Here is a 27,183-nt window from a genome sequence, read left to right as displayed (position 1 = left end):
TGTTGTCATTTTTATACATACTTTCCAAGCCCAAGTTGAATAAACTTGAATGCATATTGGGTTTAAGCCTACTAGCTGAGGCATGTGTGTACTGAGGGAGGGTGTGGCCTTAGGAGATAAACAGCCTTTATTAGGTGCACGATTATCAGGCAGCTTCTTTTCCTCTGGCAAAATGGGCCAGAAAAGAGATTTAACTCTGAAAAGTCAAGAAGTGTAAAACATCTTTCATAGTTCAGCACACCTGACCTTGCCAAGATATCAAGACGTGACCACAGAATCATTCAATGTTTTGTTGCAAGTACACAAAAGGGTCGCAAGACCCGTGTGGAGAGAAAAAACTTGCAAAACAACTACCAAACATTTGAGAAAAATCAAAGGTGAAGCTGCCAGGAAGCTGCCATTCTCCTCCGGTGCTGTCATATTCCACAACTGTAATCTACCTGGGGTGTCCAGAAGTACGGCACATGGTGTTCAGTGCTCAGAGACATGGCCAAGGTAAGAAAGGCTGAAACCCCACCACCCCTGAACAAGACACACAAGTTGAAAGGCTACGACTTGGCCCAGAAATATCTGAACATGTTTTTTGCCTAATAACGGGCTGCAGTCCAGCACGAAAAGTGGTGATTTATACATGAATATATTTGCAGTGCAAAGTTACTGTAATTGGATTTCCATGATTTCTTATGGGAAACATTGACTGGGTTTGTTCCGGTATGTTCCGGTTTGAGTCGGACCTTCCAGAACAGATTAATGACGCTGAGTGAGTTTCCACGGTACGCAGTCTAGGATGGCACGACTAGCATGCTGTTACACAAACACCTCCCCATCATGAATATAAAGCATGATTCTTGCCTGCATCCCATGAGACTGTGTCGTGGCAGCTAACGTGTTGGCCAATGAGACCGTGGCTCCAGAGACGCACTGCATGTATATTGTGTATACAGGAGCACGGTGTGTATGCAGACCACAGACAGCACCGATAGACACCTTAGTTCAATCTTCACATGTGTTTTTTGGCCCCGCCAACATCTACTCTGGTTTTTCTTTTGAGGAGCTCCAACAGACCTGTGCACGTATAAATACACTTGACGGCAAGGCAAGACATATCCTGGCAGATACACGTACAAGTAGACTAGAAAGCATGCGCAAGATCTCGCTCAATCAGCCTGATTTGTTTGTTTCCTCCTAAGCATTTGAGGTTTCCTCAAGGAGGGAAAAACTTGGTATAATCAAGTCAATTATGTCATTCAATCAAGTCGAAAATGATTTGGAGCCCGTTCTCAGATCCATTGATTGCAAAGTCGTGCTGCATACTCGCGTGCTGACTTGTACCGCGCAAATAAAAGCATGCATGCCTCGCCTGGAAGGACCTTCTAAGCATCGAAACAAACTCACACATCTTGCTCTCTTCCTGCCACTTGGCTTTGGAGGGAGGGGCTCCGTCGTTCGCATACTGGGTCTGAACCAAAAATAACTCTTTCCATTATTTCATAACAGCTCTTTTGTCTCTTTGAGGACACGCTGCATTATGTGCCCGTGAAAAATCCATCCTCACGGAAACTGTTTCAACTCAAGGTCAAGTGCCGATGTCTCTGAGACCGCATCAGCTGAAGGTGACCTTGACTGATGTGGAATATGACATGAGGGAAATGGATCTGCACTCAGTGTGAGGAAATTATCTGTGAAATGCTGCCACTGTATCAAAGCCTGTTTGTGTGTGGCATGCATGTCCTTGTGTTAAAGGGCACGCAAATATGCCTCCCTCAGCTCTCCGTACCCGACCACACTCACAGAACCCTGCTGCACCCTTTTTCATGAACCCAGCAAGTCCAACTACCTCATTTAGTGCACTCATTTATCTTCTTAAAGGAAAAGTGCACTTTGATTTAAATGTTACCCATCATCCACAATCCTCATGAACACGTACGTCTTTCTCTTTCCTGTGCATTCTGAAGACATAAAAACAGATAAAAAGAGGCAGGTAAGAATGCAAAACTCCATTTCCATCCTGTGAGCTGCATATGAAGCACATTGTTATTATTATTGTTATTAACATTGTCACGCCCAAGAACTACCTTACTGGCGTAGTGACACCTCGCCACACCACAGCGGCTAGCTACTAGCCGGCTAGTGACTAGCTTCACCACAAACTAGCGAAAGGTGACGCTAGGTGTAGCGTTCCTTTCTATGTTGCTATGTGAAATCAATGCACCCAGGAAGGAAGTATGACATGTTATCATGAATGTACCTGTTACTACACGCTCACAGCATGGATGGAAAACCACTAAACCTTCTTGGAGCTTTTTGGACATGTTTTAGGTGTGTATATCTATCTTAGGTGTGTATATCTATCTTAGGTGTGTATATCTTTAGAACACACAGAAAAGAGAAAGACATGTGCCCTCGTGCCTCACATAAGGATTGTGGATGGGATGATGGGCAAAATTCCCCCCAAAAAAGTCCACTTTTCCTTTAAGCACATTGTCCAGCTTCATCTTTCCAGGTATTACCAGTACAAACAGCTTCATCTTTCCAGGTATTACCAGTAGAAACAGCTTCATCTTTCCAGGTATTACCAGTACAAACAGCTCCATCTTTCCAGGTATTACAAGCAGAAACAGCTTCATCTTTCCAGGTATTACCAGCAGAAACAGCTTCATCTTTCCAGGTATTACCAGTAGAAACAGCTTCATCTTTCCAGGTATTACCAGCAGAAACAGCTTCATCTTTCCAGGTATTACAAGTACAAACAGCTTCATCTTTCCAGGTATTACCAGTACAAACAGCTTCATCTTTCCAGGTATTACCAGTACAAACAGCTTCATCTTTCCAGGTATAGTAGAAAAGCAGCCTTACCTTCCCAAACTGTTCAAAATACTGCTTGACGTCTTCCACTACCGTATTGGCTGAAAGGCCACCCACAAATATTTTCTTTGTTCTTGTGACCATCTGAAAGGGAGAGAAAAAAAGAAAAAGGTTGGGATTAGTGCGGTAGAGCTCTGACTGCATGGCACCACACTTGTAATGAGCGGCACGGCTGATGAGGAGCGAATGCAAACAACTACATCAAGTTCCAAAGCACTACTGGTGACGGTGAAGGTCACAAGCCTGGACGTTTTGGACAGGAGAAGAGAATAAACACACTTGGTGATTGTTCTCTGTCCCAGGAGGCAGCAAGATCATCCTCCAAAAGTTTGATAGAATCAAAGGTACAATCATTTATGAAACACTGAATGAGCGCTGCAGTATGGAACCAGGGTGCATGAAAGCCTCGCTTCATTCCAAACAGCAACCACATGAAGGATTATCACCCACAGCACCAAAATGGTAACAAGTCATCACTGCTGATGAGTTGATTGTCTTCCACATGACCATCATACAATCACCAGCAAACCCTCACGCGTGGGCACACACAACCACACCCTAGCAACATTCCACACGGCAGCCCGCGGCTGGTTTCTTATTGGCCGGTGGCACATTCTAAAAATAGAATTTAACAAGAAAAAGAAAAAATCAGCAGTCATTTTTCATGAATAAAGTCAAAATAAAAGATGGACCTTAACAAAAAATCTGTATTTTTATGAGAATAATGTAATATTATGAGGAACAATGTCGCCATTTTCAGTAGCATAAACTTGAAATATTAAAGAAAGATCTTATTTTTTTAAAGCAGTCATATAAACAATCAAAACAACAAATAATATTGTAATTTTTGGAAAATTAGGCTGCAGAAAAAGTTATGTTACAAATATAAAATCCAACAAATATCATGGAAACTAAATTAGATTAGATTAGATTAGATTAGATTAGATTAGATTAGATTAAAGTGAAATATTTGAAATATTGAGAAAAAAAAGTCATTATAACAAGAAAAAAAGTTGATGTGAATAAAGTGGTAATATTCCCAAAGTATAATCTCAGTAATAGCAAAGATGAGGTTAAAATGTTTTCCAAAGTGAAAGCTGGTGTGTGTGAATATCTTGTTGACCTAAAACACAAACATAGGAGCTCTGCTTCCGTGCATGACTAAGGACATTTGAACAAACATTCACATTAGAGAGGCTGAAATCAGAGGATATCTGCATGTTTGCATGAAAAGACGATGAATGGAAAACCAAAATCATTGTTGATTAATTGTATCATGGATTCCCGGATTGCCAGCTGCCGCTCTCGTGTGGTTCTTCATGCCAGGTGAGCATGACGGGACAGCGCGTCTGCCCTTAGTCCTTCCATTCAACAAAGTGTGGCCCTTTTTGTTACGTAGTGAAGAAACCAATCAGGTGTCAGTGATGTCAGCTCAAATGAAATGTTGCCACGAACAAAGCATGAAATCAAGTGAAAGATGAGCCGAACGCTGGCATCCTGGAAGTAGAGCTCAGCTGTGTTGATGCTGTGTTTATCTTCTTCCTGTGTTCCTGCCCCAACCTTTTTCAATGAATTCTTAACATTTCCCATTTGATGAATTGGCGATGGGAATTGCATTAGCAGATTTTCATGCATTGGTAATCCAGTAAACTGCCCCCCAAACCCCCTCAAAAAGCACCTAACCTGATAACTATTCTGTGGAATAACACAGCAAGAGAGATGAATGGACGAGACAAACACGCTAGATCAAAACGCTGACCCAAACACTTTCAATGCATGAAAGAGGTTTAACAGCGAGGAAAAGACGCAAGATTCAGCTCCAGCTGAAGCCAACATCTGTCAAGGGCTTTCCAAGCGCACTCACATCTCACAGGCGTGCTTTACACGTAAGAAAAACACACGCTGTTGAGCACTGTCCAATAGCATCACACTTTAGCCATGTCTACCAAACCTGGCAAAATTACAGTGGGTACCCCAAATGGCTCAAAGGGAGGGCTGAACAATTCTTTTGCTGTGCTCCTGACTGACCCGGGATCTGCCGTGTGCTGTATTCTACACACACGTGCACTACATGCCGTCTGCCACAGAAAACACTGGTGCGTTTGCCCAGACCAGGTGGTTCCTCAACAATCACTTTATTGAAATCAACAGGTTACTTTTGGCCAAAACAAAGCCAAAATACATACACACACACACACACACACGCACACAAACACACACACACACACAGCTAGCCGCTGTGGTGTGGCGAGGTGTCACTACGCCAGTAAGGTAGTTCTTGGGCGTAACAATGTTAATAACAATAATAATAACAATGTGCTTCATATGCAGCTCACATGATGGAAATGGAGCCTTGTTGGCGCTTTTTGGAGGCGGAATAGGTGCGTCCCATTACGTGCATTCTTAGCTTCCTCTTTGTTGAGCTGTTTCTATATCTTTAGAACACACAGAAAAGAGGAAGATGTGTGTCCATGTCTCACGTAAGGACTGTGGATGACAAATTCCAAGAAAAGGGCATTTTTCCTTTAAAATCCCACATTGCAAAATGTACCTTCTTGCCATTTTCCAGCTGTTTTTGTATTTGAATGCATTTTGGAGGAGGTAAATTCTTTGTATTGGATCTAGAGCTGGTCTATGAATGCATCCAGTAGAGTGAAGTAAGTACAGTCAAACCTGTCTTAGCGGCCACCTCTATAGAGCGGCCACTGAAAAATCCCCCGCAGCAAATGTACATGTTATAGACCCTGTGTATAGCAGTCACCTGTCTAACGTGGCCAGCGGCCACCCATTTTGTCTCCCTTGGTCAATATCTGACCACATATAGCGGCCAAATTACCGACTCAAGTAGAAGCCTAATGCACGAAAAAGTTTAGTTTTTCAATCAATGAAGCCGTCGTGTGTAGACTTTAATTACTGAGTCCTAGCTCAGTCACAATTATTCACAAGATCCACACAAACTGTCAGTTGTTCCACATAAAAAAGCCGTCTTCTTTTGAGCTTGCTATTTCCTGGTCAAACATGTAACTTTAAGAGCATTTGCACCAAAACATTACCGCAAAGTAGGCTGGGAACAGGACGTGCTCCCAGCGACGCTACAATAAAAAAAAACATACGCTAGCATGCATGCGGCAGCGGGAGCAAAACTGAGTTGGGTTGTACTTAATTGAAGTATTTTAGAATGTACTCACGTTATTTTTCATCAATCCTCATCCACAAATCCATCAAAGTCCTCATCTTCTGTATTCGACACAAACAAAGCCGTCTTCTTTTCCGTTCACTACTAGTCTGTTAACTTGTCAGTGTTATTCAGCTCCGAAGCAAGGAAGGAAACTTCTCCTGTTGCTTCTGCCAACTTTATTTATTGAACGCGGCCACCAGACAGCAGCTCAGAACACACACACATCTCTCAGCATCGTCTCTCCTTCCTGCTTGCCCACAAGGCAAAGGTTAAACAAGCCCCACTACATAGCTGTCCAGCCAATGCCTGTAAGAAATGACGCCGTTTATTTCCTGGTGTGCACTGGTCAATACTGTAATGCCGCTTGTTGTGGGGAAGGAGAGACTCACGTCGCCAATGCACTTTAATGGCTTTATTAACAGCGGAGAACACTGCAGGACTTTACATCCACGCCAACATAAACACACTTCCAACTCTCTCCAAACTCACAGCTAGCACTGAGCCTAGCTCTCCTGCTCGGGACGCCCACCGTCACTTCCCGTCACTTCCTGATGAACTAAAGCTGTAATGACACTCTGCCGTATAAAAAGTAAAATATTAAAAACAAGCCTAAGACATTACTAGCATAGCTTTGTTCTGTGGGTCGTGGATAATAACAAGCCTAGTAGATTCAAGATTGAAGAGTTTTATTGTCATATGCATAGTAAAACAGCAGTTATACTAAGCAATGAAATTCTTATTCTGTTCATTCTCCCAAGAAAAGAAAGAAAACACAAGAAAAAGAATAAGAACATCAGTAGTGCTGTACAACTTTTATCCGCAGTCCGACAGTGCCCTCTACTGGTCAACATTATTGTTATTATTTTCTTTTTTCCTTTTTTTTCTTTTTTTTCCTCTACCGGTCAACATTCAAACTGGACGCCAACCTGTCTATAGAGGCCACCTGTCTATAGCGGCCACTTTTGCAGACTCCCTCTCGTGGCCGCTATAGACAAGTTTGACTGTATGTGTAAAGACCAGCAGAGGGTGACGTTATTGTGTGATTGCATCCTGCCTTTAGAGAAAATGACCCACGTCTGACTTTACACGGTCATCTTAATCACTAGCTCCTGAAGGTTGAGCTTCCTCACACTGAAGCTAATGGCTGGCATCTTTTTTACCCCCCTTTGCAATGTATCAACTGGCTGGTTGAGGGTTGTACACAAGAATAGACCCAGCAGCTGCATCCTCCTCCTCCTCCTCCTCCTCGCCAACATCATCCCTCAGGCCTTGGGGGTTATCAGCCTTGGATGCCAACCGCCGGCAACCCCAGGCCAGACAGCTGCTGATAAGCCGGCTGTGCAACTATTTATCACCATCACTCACTTTTATCTGTGCAAATCGAGGTAAAATAAAGAAAGAGATAAATAAACACGCCAATGTTCATCTGGGCTGACCCTCTACATCACATGTTTCCCTCATGGCTAGCCTGTTCGCTGGTCATCTTTCCATCTTCTTCTTTCCAACCTGTCAACTTTTCAACCTTGTGTCTCTCCTGAGAAGCTGATGGCTTTGCTGTAATAACACAATTACTTTCCTTCTTTGTTCCTGTGGTGACAGAGGACATTACGGCTCATGGTGCAATACGGTAAAACTTAATGGGGTTAGCATCTTTGAACGATGTATTGCTTCTGGAGACAAGTCTTCCTGTATAGTATAGAGGGGGAGGAGACACCTGCTGTGGCCCAGCAAGGTGCACTGTATTCAGGCACATGCTCCAAGCAGCCGGTGTGACGCCGCAGAGGTCTCCGGCAACTTTTAAAACATTTCAGGTGGCTGATAAGGTCTTTTGTGTGCTCCATGGGGTTGTTTCCCTTCATCAAGGAGCATTTGCCACAACGAGCACGCAAAATGTCTTCCTTGGAATGTGGACGTTTGTGTACAAGTAGGCTCAGGGGAAGTTACGACACAGGTGGGAGAAAAAAGGGAGCACTTGATTTTCTAACCTGTACAGTACGGGTAATCTCACCTGATTGGATCCTTTTTGAAATGATGGGTTATCTGAGCTTGATAGGGCCATGCACGCGTTCATTAGTTCTCGCACTGATGACTGTGACGGCGTGTATGTTGACGTTTACGACTGGTACAAAATGCTGCTGTGCAGATTTTGGCCAACACTTGTAGACAGAACCACATCACTCCAGTTCTCTGCACTGGCTTCCAGTCCATTTTAGAGTTGATTTTTAACATTGAATCTTTGTTTTTGCGCCGTCTTATGTCTGTGAGCTTTGAAACATTCATTGCCCTAGCAGAGCTCTGCCGTCTGCCGACCAACAGCTGCTTGAGGTCCCTCGGTCCAATTCCTGTACAAAGAGTGGGGTGTTTGGCTGTTTTTATTGCACTTTGGTTCAGCTGCAGCCGATGTAAGGGACTACATCAATGAAGTTTGATTGAGCTATTTTTAGTGCTATTCAGTTTATCGGTCTGACGTCATAATTCCCTCATATCGGCCCGACCATACTTTAGAGTAAAACTGAGATCAAGCAAGTCATTTGAGTACTGCTGTAATATTTGAACAAGGAATATTATTATAATATTAACATTATAACAATATTTGAACAAGGTCTTCAACCCACTTTTTCCTTAACCCAATTTTCCAAACATTGAGCTATTTCTGCACGTCCCAAAGAGGCCGTAAGGAGACGTAGAGAAAGTGCAAGTGAGTGGTGGGTCACAGTGTGTGGAACGCCACTTTGGTGCAAAGCAAACGTGAAAACACAAGAAATGTTGGGTGTGTCCTCCATGGAGAAGCTCATGCTGCGTTCTGGGCTAGAAAGTTTCTCCTGGCAGTTTCTTAACTGCAAATTCAAGAAAAAAACTCCAACCAAAGACACTTCAGCAGCTCCACAAAAGTAAATACAAACGTTTAAGCTGCAAATCCCCATCATGTTGATCTATTTGTAGAGCAAAATTGCTGCATTTTTAGCTCCCAAAGAGAACAATAAGGCATACAGTCGCCCCTCGCCACATTTCACTTCCGATTTCACAGCTTCACTCATTCATGCTTTTTCAAAATATGTCTTATTTATGTCTTATTACGTCTGCTATATTGGGTAATAGGAGTGTAGAGGTGACTCTAGGGTTGTTATTGCATGTATAATAACCACTCTATCATGGTTTTTCAAAAACATGAATAAATCATCACTGTTTCGCAATTGAAAAGGTTCTATTGTTCATCAAAAATGATATCAAATGAAGCATTTCAGAGCATACAAACATAAGGCATTCAGAAGGTGCACTCAAAGACGTTGTGTTACGTAGTATGCTACACTGGTCACTAGGTGTCAGTAATGTTACTGGAATGTTGGCTGAGACACACAAGCACCAGACTCTCACAACAGGCACAGAAGTAATCATCATAATCATCATCCTAATAATAAGACAGGCAACTCGGGCCGTGATCCACGCCAAGCTAAAACTCAACTCTGAACCCTTGACATCACTCCCTGTCCTGTACACATTCGGAACATATTTATTTCAACACACACCAACACAAGTCTTATGTATGTCTTATTGCGTCTTCTACATTGGACTGTGTGCTTGTACCACTGACAACTATTTCCACGTGGCCCCATTGCAAGACTGGAATGTTTGTCAGAAGTGTACATAAAGATTTAAAAGTATAGTAAATGATAAGGACAAGCCATTACTAGTCAGACTAGTGGAAGGAGCAGACGAGTCACACGATTAGCTTTGGTCTGTCAGAGATCATTGCACATGACGAGCTGCAGCCTCCTTTTATGTATTATGTATTATGTGCGTTCAAATTCAAGTGTTCATGTTGAATATTCAAGACTTGTCCCTGATGATGAGCACACTGAAGCAATCACATCATAGCTGTTTGTCTGGTCAATTACTCAACACCCTCACTATGTGGGTCTGGTGGGCCGAGTGATTGGTGACCAGTTAAGCAGTACGGTCGTCCCTCCTTCATCACGGCTACAATCCATTCCAGACCCAACCGTGATAAGTGACTTTCCCCAAAGTGGAATTTTTTTATTTAGAAATTGAATATTTTCATGCTTAGAGCATAGAAAACCTTTCTACCACCTTCTATATCCACATTTTAACATCATTAGAGCCTTCTAGACGTAAAATAACACCCCATAGTCACCTTTACACTCCTATCACCCAATATAGTTGACATAATAAGAGAAAATAAGACATATTAACATCATTAGAGCCCTCTAGACATGAAATAGCACCCCTATAGTCACCTTTACACTTCTATTACCCAATATAGTTGACATAATAAGAGAAAATAAGACATATTAAACATAAATAAGACATATTAACGTCATTAGAGCCCTCTAGACACGAAATAGCACCCCTATAGTCACCTTTACACTTCTATTACCCAATATAGTTGACATAATAAGAGAAAATAAGACATATTAAACATTAATAAGACATATTAACGTCATTAGAGCCCTCTAGACATGAAATAACACCCCTATAGTCACCTTTACACTTCTATTACCCAATATAGTTGACATAATAAGAGAAAATAAGACATATTAGACATAAAATACACTCACACATGTTAGCATTGGAGATTTATTTGTTTACTTCCTGTTCTGTACAGTACTTCCTGCGATGGCCGTTGTCTCATGAATATAGCATTACTGACACCTGGTGACCAGTGCAGAATACTGCACAGCCTATCATCTGAATGCTTTATATTTGGATTTGACTTCATTTAGAAATTGTTATGCTTGAAAATGTTTCATTTAAGCCAAAAATACTTGCAATTTGCTTGAACATACATATTTTTTTACTAATAATACACCATAGTCAAGCACAATAAGCGATGATTTATGAGTGAATATATTTTGTCAAACTGTGATAGTGTGAAGCTGGGAAATAGAAGTGTCAAGTGGTGAGGGTCAACCGGATATAATAAACACACAATCTCTCGTGTGTGCATTTTATTGCATATGGTACCAGAACCATCCAGCATTGTTACGGTGCCAACTGTGCTAGTATACAAGAGAGATTCAAGATTCAAGAGAGTTTTATTGTCATGTGCATGGTAAAACAGCAGTTATACCATGCAATGAAAAGCTTATTCTGTTCATTCTCCCAAGAAAAGAGAGAAAACACAAGAAAGAATAAGAACATAAGAAACATAAATACCAATAAATTAAGCAACAACAACAGAAGAGACATTAATACAAATAAATAAATAAATAAAGTGCTATGAGTGTGTGCGTGTGTTGCGTGCGGCGTGTGTGAGTGCTTGGTTGAGAAGCCTGATGGCCTGTGGGTAAAAGCTGTTTGCCAGCCTTGTGGTCCTGGACTTCAAACTCCTGTAGCGTCTGCCTGACGGTAGGAGTGTGAATAATGAGTGTTGTGGATGTGTGCTGTCCTTGATGAGGTTGTGTGTTCTTCGTAGGACTCTAGTTTTATAAATGTCTTGCAGTGAGGGGAGGGCTGCCCCAACAATGTTCTGTGAGGTCTTGATCACCCGCTGGAGTGCCTTCCTGTCACGTGTTGTACAGTTACCGTACCAAACAGTGATGGAGGCGGTAAGGACACTTTCCATAGTGCATCTGTAGAAGCAACTCAGGATTGTGGTGGACATGCCAAATTTCCTCAGTCTTCTCAGGAAGTACAGTCTCCTTTGGGACTTCTTCATAATTTGTTGGGTGTTGTGAGACCAGGTGAGGTCCTCGCTGATGTGTGTGCCAAGGAACTGGAAGGTTTTCACCCTCTCCACCTCAGTCAGATTGTTATCACGACACCAAGCTATGAGGTCCGCCACCTCTCTTCTGTATGATGTTTCAGTACCACCAGTGATCAGGCCGATGACTGTAGTGTCATCTGCAAATTTAATGATGCTGGTGTTGTTCTGGGAGGCCACGCAATCGTAGGTGAAGAGCGTGTAGAGGAGCGGACTCAGAACACACCCCTGTGGGGTCCCAGTGCTCACAATTCTTGAGCTGGATGTGCGATTGTGGACTCTGACTGACTGGGGCCTGCCTGTTAGAAAGTTAATCACCCAGTTACAGAGGGAGGGTGACAGGCCAAGTGTGAGGAGCTTATCTGTGAGTTTGTGGGGGCTGACTGTATTAAAAGCAGAGCTATAGTCTATAAATAGCATTCTGACATATGTGTCCTGGCCCTGTAGGTGAGAAAGGGCTGTGTGGATGGCAGTGTTGACTGCATCATCCGTGGACCGTTTCTGGCGATATGCAAACTGTAGAGGGTCCACAGTTGCCGGGATGCTCTTTTTGATGTGGGTCATGACTATTCTTTCAAAGCACTTCATAACAATAGGAGTGAGTGCTATAGGGCGATAGTCATTCAAGCAGGTCACGTTGCTCTTCTTGGGTACGGGCACTATGGTGGTGGACTTAAAGCAGGTTGGTACAGATGCTTGTGCAAGCGACAGGTTAAAAATGTCAGCAAGCACATCAGCTAGCTCTGATGAGCAAACCCGAAGTGCACGTCCTGAGATGTTGTCTGGGCCTGCTGCTTTTTGTGGGTTTGTTTTGTTCAGAACCCTGCGCACATCAGCTGATGTCACCATGAGAGGTGAGTCCTGTGTGCTCCCCAGGTTCAGCCACCCTCTCTGCTCATCAGGAGTTTGGGTGTCAAAGCGGGCATAGAACTCGTTCAGCTCATCAGGAAGTGTGGTTTGGCTGGACGTGGCTACGCTACTCCGCTGTCGATAGTCTGTGATGTGCTGGAGCCCCGCCCACATGCGCCGAGGGTGTGAGGTGGAATAGTAGCCCTCCAGCTTCTGTCTGTACTGTCTTTTGGCCTCTCGTATGGACCTCCTCAGGTCATATCTGGCCTTTTTGTAGTCCTCAGCGGTGCCCATGACAAATGCAGTCGAACGAGCACGTAGCTTAGCCCTTCCATCACAGTTCATCCACTGTTTTTGGTTAGGGTATTTTCTGTAATACTTGGTGGTGGTAACAGTCTCTATACATGTGCTAATGTAGCCAGTAACAGCAGAAGCATATTCATCCAAATCAACAGTACAATCTTCCCTCCCCGCTGCAGTTTTAAACACATCCCAGTTTGTGCAGCCAAAGCAGTCCTGAAGTACTTGATCAGTTTCTTCATTCCACACTTTCACTGCTGTACTTACAGGGGGAGCTTGTTTAAGAAGTTGTCTGTATGTTGGATAAAGGAATATGGAGATGTGGTCAGCCTTTCCAAAGTGGGGTCTTGGAACAGCCTTCAAAGCACCTTTCATGTTGCTGTAGACTTGGTCCAGGATGTTATTTTCCCTTGTGGGAAAGCTCACATGCTGGTAATATTTGGGGAGGACAGTCCTGAGGTTACAGTGGTTGAAATTGCCAGATATAATGAATACAGCGTCTGGGTGTTTGGTCTCGTGTTTATCAATGATGTCATGCAGGAGGCCTAGTGCGTTAGCGGTGTTAGCTCGTGGTGGGATGTAAACAGCAGTTAAATACACAGCGCTAAACTCACGAGGTAAATAAAAAGGTCTGCATTTCACCATCAGCAGCTCAATGTCCTGCGAGCAGTGCTTTTCCATCGTCTGTACGTCTGTGCACCACCGTTTGTTTACGTAAACACAGACGCCGCCACCTCTGTGTTTACCAGACGCTAAAGTCCGATCTCCCCGGTAAGCAGCAAATGTTTCCAACTGGATCGCCGAGTCCGGTATATCCTCCGTCAGCCAGGTTTCTGTGAAGGTGAGGACACAGCATTCCCTGATCTCACGTTGAACTGTAATCCTTGCTCTTAGTTCGTCCATCTTGTTTTCAAGAGAGCGGACGTTGGCTAGCAGCAGGCTTGGTAGCGGTGGCCTAGTCGCTCTAGCTTTTAGCCTAGTATGCAGACCGGCCCGCTTGCCTCGTTTCCGCCTCAGATGCTTTGCTCGCCGGGTATTCAGCTCACCAGGCCCGCAGGCTGCTGCGTTCTCCCGTCGCAAAAGAAAGGCAAAGTCTGAGAGGCTAAATGAAAGTTCATGGTGAACCCTGCCGATGTTCAAAAGTGTCTCTCTGTTGTAATGTACTGCGTGAGTGTGTTGAATGTCCAACATGAACAATAAAATAGAGAAAAATAGAAAAAAATGGGAGAGTGTCACAGAGACGTCTGCCATGGAGGGCGCCATCTTTGATCTTAGTATATGGCCACCCCCGCCCTGGTCACTCTCCGGCCACCCCCTGGCCATCTAGACATTTCAGGTATCAATTTATGTGAGTAATGGTCTCACCTTGGCCACCCCAAAGAAGCATTTGGTAGTATACCTCACACTGCTCTATGTTCTCCATGCTCTATGTTCTGTGTTCACCTACTTTGCAGAAACTTGCTGTAAGCCAAGTCGTGGACTATTAATTGCAAGTTAAGACAGTTAGGTCATTGTTCTCCTTATCTTTTGCCATATTGAATAAGCAATGTACATTCTGGTAATACTGAGCCGCTGCTTTGACTGTGCTCAATAACAGTGGGATATAAATGCTGCAGGTGCCCAGGAAGATGAAAAAGATAAGCCTGCAGCTGATATTGCAATACACTATAATATTACTATTTGTGGAAATTTCACGAGCTCGACCTGTGGCAGCAAACAAAATTCAAAGAGCCTCGGCGACGCAGCGACAAAAAGCTATTAGTGTTTTGAACATGGAGAACGGGAAGCGCAAAGGGAAGCTGTGAATGTTATTAACTCCCCAAGAAGGATGAGACCAGATGATTATAGTGTGAAACTAAATCAAATGTATGACAGAAGGAGACGGAGCGCAAGGAGAAAAACGTGCAACATATTTGTAGAAATCTTGTGATTTTGCACCCGAGCAGCAGCAGAATGTTAAACTCCACTCAGGACCACATGCTAATCATGCTAATCACTGGCAGATGGTGATAAAGACATTTAGCACTTTTATTGGCAAACATCTAAGATCACACCATTTATGCTGGGACCAGGAAAGACTGATTTATCTATTTCTTTTTGTTCTATCTATTTGGGGATGTCCAGCCTTTCTCCATTGCTTTGTTAAACAGGATGTCCTGAAACAAAAGGAACATCACTTGCAAGTCCAGCATCAACATAAGCCCTTCTCAGAACCTGCGCACATCCTTTAAAGACCCGACCGTGATAAGTGAATTTGCGCAAATATATATATTAATAGATATAATATATATAATAGATGGAATATGTTCATAGTTAGAGCATAGAAAACGTGTTTACAACCTTCTAAATACGGTTTGTCACATGATTAGAGCCCTCTAGAAATGAAATAACACCCCTATAGTCACCTTTACACTCCTATTACCCAATATAGGAGACATAATAAGAGAAAATAAGACATATTATAGACTCACACGTGTTAGCATTGGGGAAGTTTCTTACTGTTCTTTTTTTACTTCCTGTTCTGTACAGTACTTCATGCAGTGGCTATTGTCTCTTCTGAATGTCTTATCTTTGTATTTTACTGCATTTGGACATTTTTATGCCTGAAAATGCTTCATTTAGGCTGAAAATACAAAAAAATGTGCTTAAATATGCATATTTTTGAACAAATAATAGGCTGTAGGCCGCACGGTGGCCTAGTGGTTAGCATGTTGGCCACACAGTGGGGAAGACCTGGGTTGGAATCTCCGTTGGGCATTTCTGTGTGGAGTTTGCATGTTCTCCCCGTGTGTGTGTGTGTTTTCCGGGTACTCCGGTTTCCTCCCACATTCCAAAAACATGCATGTTAGCTTCATTGGAGACTCTAAGTTGTCCATAGGTATGAATGTGAGTGTTTGTCTATATGTGCCCTGCCATTGGCTGGACAACAGTCCAGGGTGTACCCCGCCTGTCGCCCGAGGTCAGCTGGGATAGGCTCCAGCATGCCCTCGTGACCCTAATGAGGACAAGTGGCATAGAACATGGATGGATGGGTAACAGGCTGCAGTTAACGCAACGACCTTTCACAATTCCTAGGTAAACTAAATGAGTTTTGGTGTTGTGGCATTCAAAGGAGTCAGTCACTTGTGACTCGCACGTACAATACATATCAACGATTAGCAGTAATGGCTGAGCGGGGAGAGGGTGGGATCTATTTTGTGGAAACGTTAGCGCCCCCATGCAGTACACAGGTAGAAAGCTTGGTATCTTTTCACTTGCGTTTCGAGAGGAAAGTAGTCTAAATCACACGGCCTTACTTAAAGACATCTAAGCTACACAGACTTTCCAACAACAACCTTTGTAACCCTGCAAAGGAAAGTCTTTCTCCGAGAGCAGTTAGCACTTTACTGCTTTTTGCTGCACCCATTGGTTGAGGCTCATTTGGGTTTTCACACCCCAATAGTATGACCGAGCAGAGAAATGCTCAGAAATGCCACTTGTGTGCTAAAGTGGAGATGGATTCTTTTATGCTAATTTGCTGTTGCGGATCTTTCAGCCACCCACTGCCCCGGTGCTCCTGTGTTGTTGAGGTTGCACATCAAACTATGATTACAAGGTGTAAGCCTTTATTACAGCCCTCACCTCTTCCACACACTGGGTCAGGAACAGCTGTAAACACAGAGCTTCTGATAGGCTGGAATCCGGCAGGGAGATTTGGAGGTCGTTTCTCATATTGGAAAATAATGGGACAGATAGTGAAAAGCCACGGCGCATTGTCGCAGGAGCCACAATAGTTATGCTTCTTGTGCTGGGATATAATTACCGGCATTCAGAGCCCGTCTGTCGCATCATAAGCAAGCAGGAACCACTGGAGAGCATCTGTCAATGCAATGTCGCATGATCAAAGCCGGAGCCTGAGACGTGCAGGCGTGGTGTGCACGCTCACGTACATACGCAGGCAAAACATGGCCAGGTAAACACTGCCACTGCTCATTTGCATCACTGGAGCAGACCCACCGAGAGAAAACACAGCCAATAAATGACAAACAGCAGCACAATCGCTTCTGCTTTGGAGAGAAAACACATGATAGGGAGGCGGATTAGAGCATCAGTAGGCGAAGGAGAGGAAGCGCAGTGATTAGCAGCGGCAGTGTCTTTGTCCAGCAACAAGTTAAAGATGAGGTCCGCTTCCACTCCTCGACATGTCCTTTTAAAAAGTGGTCCAATCTCAGCTCTAGTGTGCATAAATAGATCCGTAATTGCTTATTACAATACAATTAGGCCAAAGGAGATGAGGGAAGGAAACATGCTTAGTGCAAATGTGGAGTGACAGGCCCAAGCAAGCAGACAGGATTACAGTAGCCATTTGCACACGGCCAGAAAATGAGAGCGATAAGAGCGAGAGACAATGAGGGAGAGAGGGAGAGAGAGAGAGATGGGGGAGGGTGAAGGCTGTCAAGCACAGGGCAGAAGCTAATGACAACTCTGGCTTCAACTAGCACAGACGTCTTTGAAGCAGCGTTCTGATCAGAGCTGTGATTGCCACTGCTGCAGGGCCACCAGTCCTACATTAACCTACACTAACAGCGACTCACTCAAAGTCACACGCCGCTCCAAACCACCTGCGGATCGCCCCCCCGAGTAAGTCAGGGACACACGTGTTTGCATATGGCCTTGCTAGAACGCCGACAGGCAGGCTGAACATGGGGCCAGTTAGACGTGATTAGCTGCACTTCCCTCCTCAGCCCACAACTCTTATGAAGATTGATAGAAGCAGCTTAGAGCTGATTATACGGCCCTGGAGAGGCATGGGCCCGCACCCAAACTGCACATTCACGCTGCATTCGCAATCAGAGCAGCATGCCATCACCAGGCACGGGCAAGGCACTGAGCAGACCTTTCAGTACTACGTGTAAATGTGAAACTGGTACATGCCAGGCCTTACAGTACTACGTGTAAATGTGAAACTGGTACATGCCAGGCCTTACAGTACTACGTGTAAATGTGAAACTGGTACATGCCAGGCCTTACAGTACTACGTGTAAATGTGAAAGCCACCATGCCAGCAGTGGTCTGAGGAGCTTTAGACAAACATGAATGTTATGCTAATTAGATGCTATCTTGTGGACGAATGTGGGACATTGGAGAGAGCACGCTGCAGCAAATTGAATAACATTTCCTAAATGATTGATTGTGAAGCAGCCTGAATATTGAAAGATTGTGAGACACAGCGAGGCTTCACCATGTGGAGATGGGAACACGGTGGATACTGAAATGATCAAGCTCCTTTTGACTCCATCCTGACCTGCCAGAAACATTCAAATAAGTGCTTTAACATTCGTAGAATTGAATTGAACAGGATATATTTATTTGGATGGAGAGGGAAAGCAAATTTGCTGAGAGTTGAATGATCATGATATTACCTCCACCTCTTTGTTTTCACCCGACAGTGGTGGGGGGTGCATTTACAACCTGAACCTTCAGTGGGGACCAAATTCACCTGTTAATACCACCACCATCACCTAACAATCACACAAACATCAGTAACTCACAACAACACAATAAAACAATGTGGGGTATTACGCAACTGGGGGTAAATACACCGCATCCCTTTCAGGTCCTATAGGGAACACATTTACAGTAACGCACACCATCTTATTTCCAGTATGTCGCATATGTCGTATTTTCCCTTTTTATGTCTACTATATTGGGTAATAGGAGTGTAAAGGTGACTATAGGGGTGTTATTAATAGAATTAATAACTAATTAATAGACTAAATTGATAATAGACTTAATATTCAAGATTCAAGAGAGTTTTATTGTCATGTGCATAGTAAAACAGCAGTTATACCATGCAATGAAAATCTTATTCTGTTCATTCTCCCAAGAAAAGAAAGAAAACAAATGAAAGAATAAGAACATAAGAAACATAAACACATAAACATATATACCAATAAATTAAGCAACAACAACAGAAGAGACATTAATACAAATAAATAATACAAATAAATAAATAAATAAATAATACAAATAAATAAATAAAGTGCTATGGGTGTGTGCGTGTGTTGCGTGCGGCGTGTGCGAGTGCTTCGTTGAGAAGCCTGATGGCCTGTGGGTAAAAGCTGTTTGCCAGCCTTGTGGTCCTGGACTTCAAACTCCTGTAGCGTCTGCCTGACAGTAGGAGTGTGAATAATGAGTGTTGTGGATGTGTGCTGTCCTTGATGAGGTTGTGTGTTCTGCGTAGGACTCTAGTTTTATAAATGTCTTGCAGTGAGGGGAGGGCTGCCCCAACCATGTTCTGTGAGGTCTTGATCACCTGCTGGAGTGCCTTCCTATCACGTGTTGTACAGTTACCGTACCAAACAGTGATGGAGGCGGTAAGGACACTTTAGATAGTGCATCTGTAGAAGCAACTCAGGATTGTGGTGGACATGCCAAATTTCCTCAGTCTTCTCAGGAAGTACAGTCTCCTTTGGGACTTCTTCAGAATTTGTTGGGTGTTGTGAGACCAGGTGAGGTCCTCGCTGATGTGTGTGCCAAGGAACTTGAAGGTTTTCACCCTCTCCACCTCAGTCTCATCAATAAACAGGGGTCTATGCGGCTCCTTTTCCCTTGTTCTTGGGTCGATGATCATCTCTTTAGTCTTATCTGTATTGAGAAGGAGATTGTTATCACGACACCAAGCTATGAGGTCCTCCACCTCTCTTCTGTATGATGTTTCAACACCACCAGTGATCAGTCCGAGGACTGTAGTGTCATCCGCAAATTTAATGATGCTGGTGTTGTTCTGGGAGGCCACGCAATCGTAGGTGAAGAGCGTGTAGAGGAGTGGACTCAGCACACACCCCTGTGGGGTCCCAGTGCTCACAATTCTTGAGCTGGATGTGCGGTTGTGGACTCTGACTGACTGGGGTCTGCCTGTGAGAAAGTTAAACACCCAGTTACAGAGGGTATATAACCCCACTGCCCATCCCAAGACCCCACTATCCATCCCATAACCCCACTATCCATCCCATAACCCCACTATCCATCCCATAACCCCACTGCCCATCCCATAACCCCACTGCCCATCCCATAACCCCACTATCCATCCCATAACCCCACTGCCCATCCCATAACCCCACTGCCCATCCCATAACCCCACTGCCCATCCCATAACCCCACTGCCCATCCCAAGACCCCACTATCCATCCCATAACCCCACTACCCATCCCATTACCGCACTGCCCATCCCATAACCCCACTATCCATCCCATAACCCCACTATCCATCCCATTACTGCACTGCCCATCCCATAACCCCACTATCCATCCCATAACCCCACTGCCCATCCCATAACCCCACTATCCATCCCATAAGCCCACCCCCACCATGGGCCGGTCCATCCAAGACATCCAGGTGTATTTGAAGACACTGTGATGAGAGACTGAGGCTCATTGTTGTGTCAATCATCCACAAGCATCACCTCATGTTGCAGCATGATAATGCACGGCCCCATGTTCAAGAATCTCCACACAATTCCTGGAAGCTGAAAAAACATGCCAGCATACTCAGCCCACATACCAAGCCCACGTGTCACCCATTCGGCATGTTTGGGATGTGCTGGATGAGTCACAGCAGATACTGACTGTTTTTCAGACCTCCAAATGCACATTAAAATGCACATTTTGGAGTGACCTTTTATTGTGGCCAGCCTCATGAACGCCTGTGACTAATCAGCATCTTGATATGCCACACCTGTGAGGTGGATGGATGATGAATGAGATGAATTAAGATGAATTAAAATGAGTTTGTTTGAGAAAATTGGGCCTTTTGTGTACACAGAAAACGTTTTACATCTTTGAGTTCAGCTCATGAAAAATGGGTGTTGCGCTGATATTTTTGCTGAGTGTAAGAGCAAACATAGCCTGTCACCTTTCTTGTAGCCAAAGCAGATAAGGAATCGGTGAGAATGATGAAGTGCTATTGTTGTATTTCCTGTTGCAGGGTGGAGGTGGCTTAGCACAGGCAACAGAGGAGGTTCCATGTACACACTATATGTTTCGAATGGGAAAACACACCAGTCAAACATGTATTAATGAGGAACAATATTGACAGTGGGCTGGGGGGATATTATAAAACAGAAATATGACAGCAGATCACCGTGCTCTAAATCTCTGCTGCCTCCACAACGCGACTTGAGTGGCAGCATTTTCAATAAGATGACGCTCTCTTCCATGACGCCTGATATTGATAGCAAAAGTTGATTTTCAACTTTTACGCTCAGTGACAGTAAGCTCCAGAGGAGAAAAGAATGGGATTTTAAGTTCCAATTACATTAATGGCTTTTTGACAGGCACTCCAACAATGCACCTTTAACATTCTCCTTGTGTGTCTCTCTTTCTTTCTCTCTCTGATCAACACACACACACACACACACACACACACACACACACACACACTTTGGGAACACAATGCAGCTAATGATCCTGGATCTTGCATCTCTGCAACTGTGTCTGTGTGAGTGACACAAGCACAAAGGCAGGAGGAGGAGATAAACACACCACAGATAAACAGGGGAGGGTAAAGTCACATAATAAAACAATACCTTTCTTTTCTGTTCTTTTCTTTTTTACCAAAATGATGACAAAAATGTTCATCAAAAACACAATCACACAAAAAGCCAGCTCTGAGAGTAATTTGTTTTTCTAAATTCCCATATATTTGATGCGATATGGAAAGAGTATCAGCAAGCACTTGAATCGGACAGGCTAGCAGGACACACACAGGCAGCAGCATCATTGTTTTTCAGCGTAAAAGCAGCCAAAATTGACTAACCCATCCCAACCCAGTTAATCATTTCTACGTAAAACAAACTTCAGGCAAGTGTCAAGATGATGGAAGCACAATTTATTGTACTACAAAGTTAATTATGTGGATCATTGTGTTCCAAAAATAAACGGTTAAGTGCACATCATTATGCATGACAACCAAGGTCATCAATCATTCAGCATCCTCACAAACATGATTTCATCTTGCCTTCAGCAGCGTTGGGGGATTTTACACCACTTTTCTTGCAGCAGTTCACCTTCAGCACTAGCGGGCTACGCAAGTCCACATCACAAAACTATTTGGGACAGCACAGCATGGTGGTTTCCATGCATTCACTTGCAGTGGAACCTCGGGTAGCATACGCTACACTTGGCAAATTTTTCAACAAAAACTTAAAATATTGCCTCATTTTTGCATGCATTTCCCAGTTAGCATACAATACGGTACAAACAAAACATCCCTGTTAGCAGCCTATTGGCATGCTACCAAATGGTAACAGGGACCAGAAGTCTGCTATGTCGCCTTTGTTGTCAATGCTCTCTGCATGTAAAACTATGAAAATGTGTTTTGTGTTAACATTTTTGACTTTCTGGAACAAATAACTGATGTAAACCAGAAAAGCTGCACTCTCTTTGTGGTTACCTGCCACTAATACAAATAGATTTGAATCTACCTCATAAACACATTATGATGGGACTGCCTGTGAATGTAGCTTGTCGTTACGATTCCGTACAGTAGATGGCAGCATAACACACCTCATATGGACCTGCTCTTCCAGAGAATAAGAAGACGTATACGAAGACACTGCACAACCCGACTGGACTTGAAATGGACCTTGTTACGCAGCTCGGAATCAGCCTTGAAATGAGCTTATTATCCTTCCAATGTCAAACCCTCTAACGTCATTTCCAAGCTATTAGCACCTGGCGGTCAAACTACTACAGTTCCAAAAGGTTTGGAGGAAAATTAGGACAAGGGACCAGTCTTCATTTGGTTGGCAATTTCATAACTCATGAAAACAAATGCATGTTGATAAGACCTATGATGACAGTTTCATCAGCAAATCATTCACATCCATAGTGGCACAAAAGTACAAAAGACACGAAGGAAGGTCGGTGCGGAAAGTGGTGGACACACATGAAGTGTGACCAGGATGCACAGGTACTTTACTTCCGTTATTCCGGTGTTTTTCTCGTAGCATCCCCATAAGTACAAACATTTCAAAGCTAGAATGACGTTTATGCCTTTGTTTTCAATAAAACTAACATGAATACATTTAGAACATCTTTCAAATTCATATTTACAGCATTTTATGAGATTTAAAAACAATTTTAGATATTTGAAGGATTTACATCCCAATGATACCTTGGGAATGAAACGACGTGTGTCATTTCTGTTGACTAAAACGTTAAGAAACTCAGCTGACTTGAGCTAGACTAAAACTAAAATCCACCCTTGTATTGCAACCTCCGGGTTGAAAATGAGGTCCTGGCCCAGTTGGAGGAGTTCAAGTACCTCAGGGTCTTGTTCACGAGTGAAGGAAGGTCGACAGGCGGATCGGCGCAGCGTCTGCAGTAATGCGGTCGCTGTACCAGACCGCTCTGGTGAAGAGAGAGCTGAGCAGGAAGGCAAAGCTCTCAACTTATCGGTCGTGAGCGTTCCCACCCTCACCTATGTCATGAGTGTCGGGTCGTGACGGAAGGAATGAGATTGTGGATACAAGCGGCTAAATTCCCCCTAAGAGGTAGGGCGAGGAGCTCGGAGTAGAGCTGCTGTTCCTTCACATGGGGAGAAGCCAGTCGAGGTCCAGAAACCATCTAGTCCAGAAACCTCCCTGGTGAGGTGTTCCGGGCACGCCCGGCCGGGAGAAGGCCCCGGGGCAGACCGAGGACACGCTGGAGGGATTATGTGGCCGGGGGACTGGGAAGTCTGGACTTCCCTACCAAGAATTCTGCCCCCGAGACCCGGACCGGATATACGGAAAAAAAATGGATGGATGGACAAAAGTAAAATACATTTTAATAAATAAAAAAAAAGAAATAGGACATGAGAGTCACTAAAGTTGTGGATTGATAAGATGGTACAGGATGACTAGAGAGTGACTGATCGATTGGCTCAGTTGGCTGATTGATGTCATCTGGTTCCACAATTTGGCGCCACCAATCCAAATAGCAGCAGAATTCATTTGAATAGCTGAAGGTATTCATGCAAAGACAGAGATGTTCCAAAAGCAAGGTTCCACTGTGTTACCATTTCATTCGCATCCTCTAAAAGTCATTTCATGTGCGTGTGTGTGCCTGTGTGTGTGTTACATGATTGTGTCCTGCCAGTGTCTTTTTGGCACAGGGGTTTTAGCGGCCTCAGCCAAAAGCTGGGGTCAACCTAATTGATGTAATGAATGCTCATCAAGTTGAGTGTTTACTGAACTGAAAGCAAAGTCTCAGGAGCTGAAGCGGGAGGGCATGAAGCACTTGGTTTTTCTGTCATGCTTCACAGGAATCCAGAAATGAGTGGAATAATTCACAGCTCTTCAGAACGCTCAGAATAACTCAGCAGCAAGGCTCAACTCCTCCAAGGTCTTTCACCGTGGTGTGGCTCCATTCACCCCCATGACCAGGGTCCAGTTACAAGGACACCCCTCCCACCAAACAAAATCATTGAGCAGCCGGTGATGCATGAAAGAGCAGACCCAATCCGCGGGGCTGGGTGTCATGTAAAAGTACGTGTTTACACCACGATTGTCTGCGTGTGGCAATGCTTGCGCGCGTGTAGCATCCAAGCTAGCACTGTCAGCAGGTGACTGGAGAATACGGCACACAGAATCTCCACTTTCAGGGGCTTGAAGAGATTTTGAGCTCTCTTCTCTGGAATTAAATAAACACCTTGTGGGCTAGTGGAGGACACAGCTGGGGAGTGAACGGACCCGAAAATGCCTCGCTCCAAAAACAATCTCCCAATCTTCTATCTATGCCCCCTGGGCAGTGTTAGAGCCCAACAAAATTCTCTTCCTCCACTTGTTGTGTCTGTTTCATTTCCTCCAAGAAAGAGAAATGGCTTGAAACATTTCGTCATATGAAAGTAGCACGTTAGACACTGCAGCCTTTTTCTTTGGCGAGCTCCAGTCCTACTCCTTCAAGGATGTGCTGTCCAAAGAAGCTGAAGACTATTGCTGGGTGTTCAAGCAGCTCTTCCACATCACATGTATCACACCACTGACACTGACAGATTCCCACACACAATCCACATGTGAATTTTGCCCATCATCCAAATCCTTATGTGAAACATGAACACGTCTTTCTCTTTTCTCTGCGCTCTAAAGAGAGAAAAACAGTTGCATGAGGGCACTAACAATGCACGTCATGCGCCTATTTTGACTAGAAAGCCCTGGTTTTCTATCCATGTAAGAGCTGCCTTCATGATAACATGTCATACTTACACTATTTTTCCCTATTTCCATCATTTCAAACATTACTGGAACTTCCTTCTTGGGTGCGTTGATTGGCCGTAGCAACATGGTGTCACCAATGTAAATACAACATTGGGGGTGTTTTTTGAGGGCTTTTTTGGGGGCTTTATAGTCAAAATAGGCGTGTCCTGTTATGTGCATTGTTAGCTCCCACATGCTAGCTGTTTTTCTCTCTTTAGAGCACACGGAAAAGGGAAGGAACTGTGTGTGGATGATGGGCATAATTTTTTAAAAAGTGCAAAAAAGTCTTTTAACAAGCTGCTGGGATGCAATTTCAACACCCATCCTGGACTCAGGCCAGCTGCCACACCTACACTTCACTCTCCAGCTTAAGCTGGACGGTGGGCGTGACCCCAACACCAGCTGTCATTCACTGCTGACCTCCAGAAAGGTGCAGATGAAACGCGTCCATGAGTGGTGAGTGCCTCACCTGCCTTTTGCTGACAGCTCAGCATTTGAAAGAGCAATACAGGATCAACAAAGGGTCACAGCTTCATCGGATGGCCTCGTTTCTTGTTTGCCTCTGGCCTGGCCGAGACACGGGAGCTGATGGTACTTCATGTCGGAATTGCCGGGTCGCACATCACGTCACGTCCTGTTGATGGGATGCAGGCAAGCGCATTCGTTCTGTTCTTGCATGTGGAAATCATTCAAATAAGGATTCTGGAAAAAGATGGTGCATCGTAAAGGAAAAAGTTTAAGAAATAAACAACAAAAAAAATTGCTGAGAAAGGTCTCGCTTATTGATTGGTGTCAAGTACCAACACGCACATTTATACTAAAGCAAAAAGTTGAATCGTTGTTGGCGCGCACTCATGAAAATATGAAAGAATTTCCTCACAATAGGAGATTATTCATTCCTAATTCCCTCATACCGCTTCATTGACCCAACAGCCTGAGCAGCCAGGACATTGAGGGGATCCGGTTTGGTGGCTGCAGGATTGGGTCTCTGCTTTTTGCAGATGATGTGGTTCTGCTGGCTTCATGTAGTCGTGACCTTCAACTCTCACTGGATCGCTTCTCAGCCGAGTGTGAAGTGGCCGGGATGAGAATCGGCACCTCCAAGTCAGAGTCCATGGTTCTCGCCCGGAAAAGGGTGGAGTGCCATCTCCGGGTCGAGAATGAGATCTTGCCCCAAGTGGAGGAGTTGAAGTACCTTGTGGTCTTGTTCACCAGTGGAACACGAGATGGAGAGGAGGATTGGTGTGGCGTCTGCAGTGATGCGGACTCTGCATCGGTCCGTTGTGGGGAAGAGGGAGTTGAGCTCGGTACAAGCGGCCGAAATGAGTTTTCTCCGTAGAGTGGCTAGACTCTCCCTTACAGATAAGGTGAGAAGTACTGTCATCCGGGAGAGACTCGGAGCTGCTCTTTGGCATTGAGAGGAGCCAGATGGGGTGGGTTGGGCATCTGGTCAGGATGCCTCCCAGGGGAGGTGTTCAGGGCACGTCTGACTAGTAAGAGGCCTCGGGGAAGACCCAGGCCAGCTGAGAGGCCTGGGTCAGGATCTGGGTCGGGATCCACCAGGAGGAGCTGGACGAAGTAGCTGAGCAGAGGGAAGTCTGGGCTTCCCTGCTGAGGCTGCTGCCTCCGCGACCCAATCTCGGATAAGCGGTAGAAGATGGATGGATGGATGGATGGATGGATGGATGGATGGATGGATGGATGGATGGATGGATGGATGGATGGATGGATGCATGGATGGATGGATGGATGGATGGATGGATGGATGGATGGATGGATGGATGGATGGATGGATGGATGGATGGATGGATGCATGGATGGATGGATGGATGGAAGGATGGATGGATGGATGGATGAATGCATGGATGGATGGATGGATGGAAGGATGGATGGACGGAAGGATGGATGGATCAACCTAAACGAGGGGTGTCCAAACTTTTCCCCAAAGGGCCACATAATGAAAAATGAAAGGTTGCAACTTTGGCACTTGGACATTTAGTAAAGCGACACATGCAGATATGCTAACAAGTTATGTATGGTAGATTTCATCTC

The 27,183-nt window shown here is 44.4% G+C and overlaps 1 protein-coding gene across 12 annotated transcripts in view; it reads right to left on the bottom strand.

The window, feature by feature from the left end:
• msi2b (musashi RNA-binding protein 2b) overlaps nt 1–27,183 on the bottom strand; it is a 410,423-nt gene that overhangs the window by 288,393 nt on the left and 94,847 nt on the right. For all 12 annotated transcript variants that reach the window (XM_054754385.1, XM_054754384.1, XM_054754391.1 and 9 more), the window contains one exon: nt 2,857–2,949. In XM_054754385.1, the coding sequence (XP_054610360.1) occupies nt 2,857–2,949 (93 nt within the window). The remainder of the gene's footprint in view (nt 1–2,856; nt 2,950–27,183) is intronic.

This window comes from Dunckerocampus dactyliophorus, chromosome 16 (genome assembly GCF_027744805.1).
Source record: "Dunckerocampus dactyliophorus isolate RoL2022-P2 chromosome 16, RoL_Ddac_1.1, whole genome shotgun sequence".
Taxonomy (NCBI): domain Eukaryota; kingdom Metazoa; phylum Chordata; class Actinopteri; order Syngnathiformes; family Syngnathidae; genus Dunckerocampus; species Dunckerocampus dactyliophorus.
This window is presented reverse-complemented; position numbering and strand designations above follow the sequence as displayed.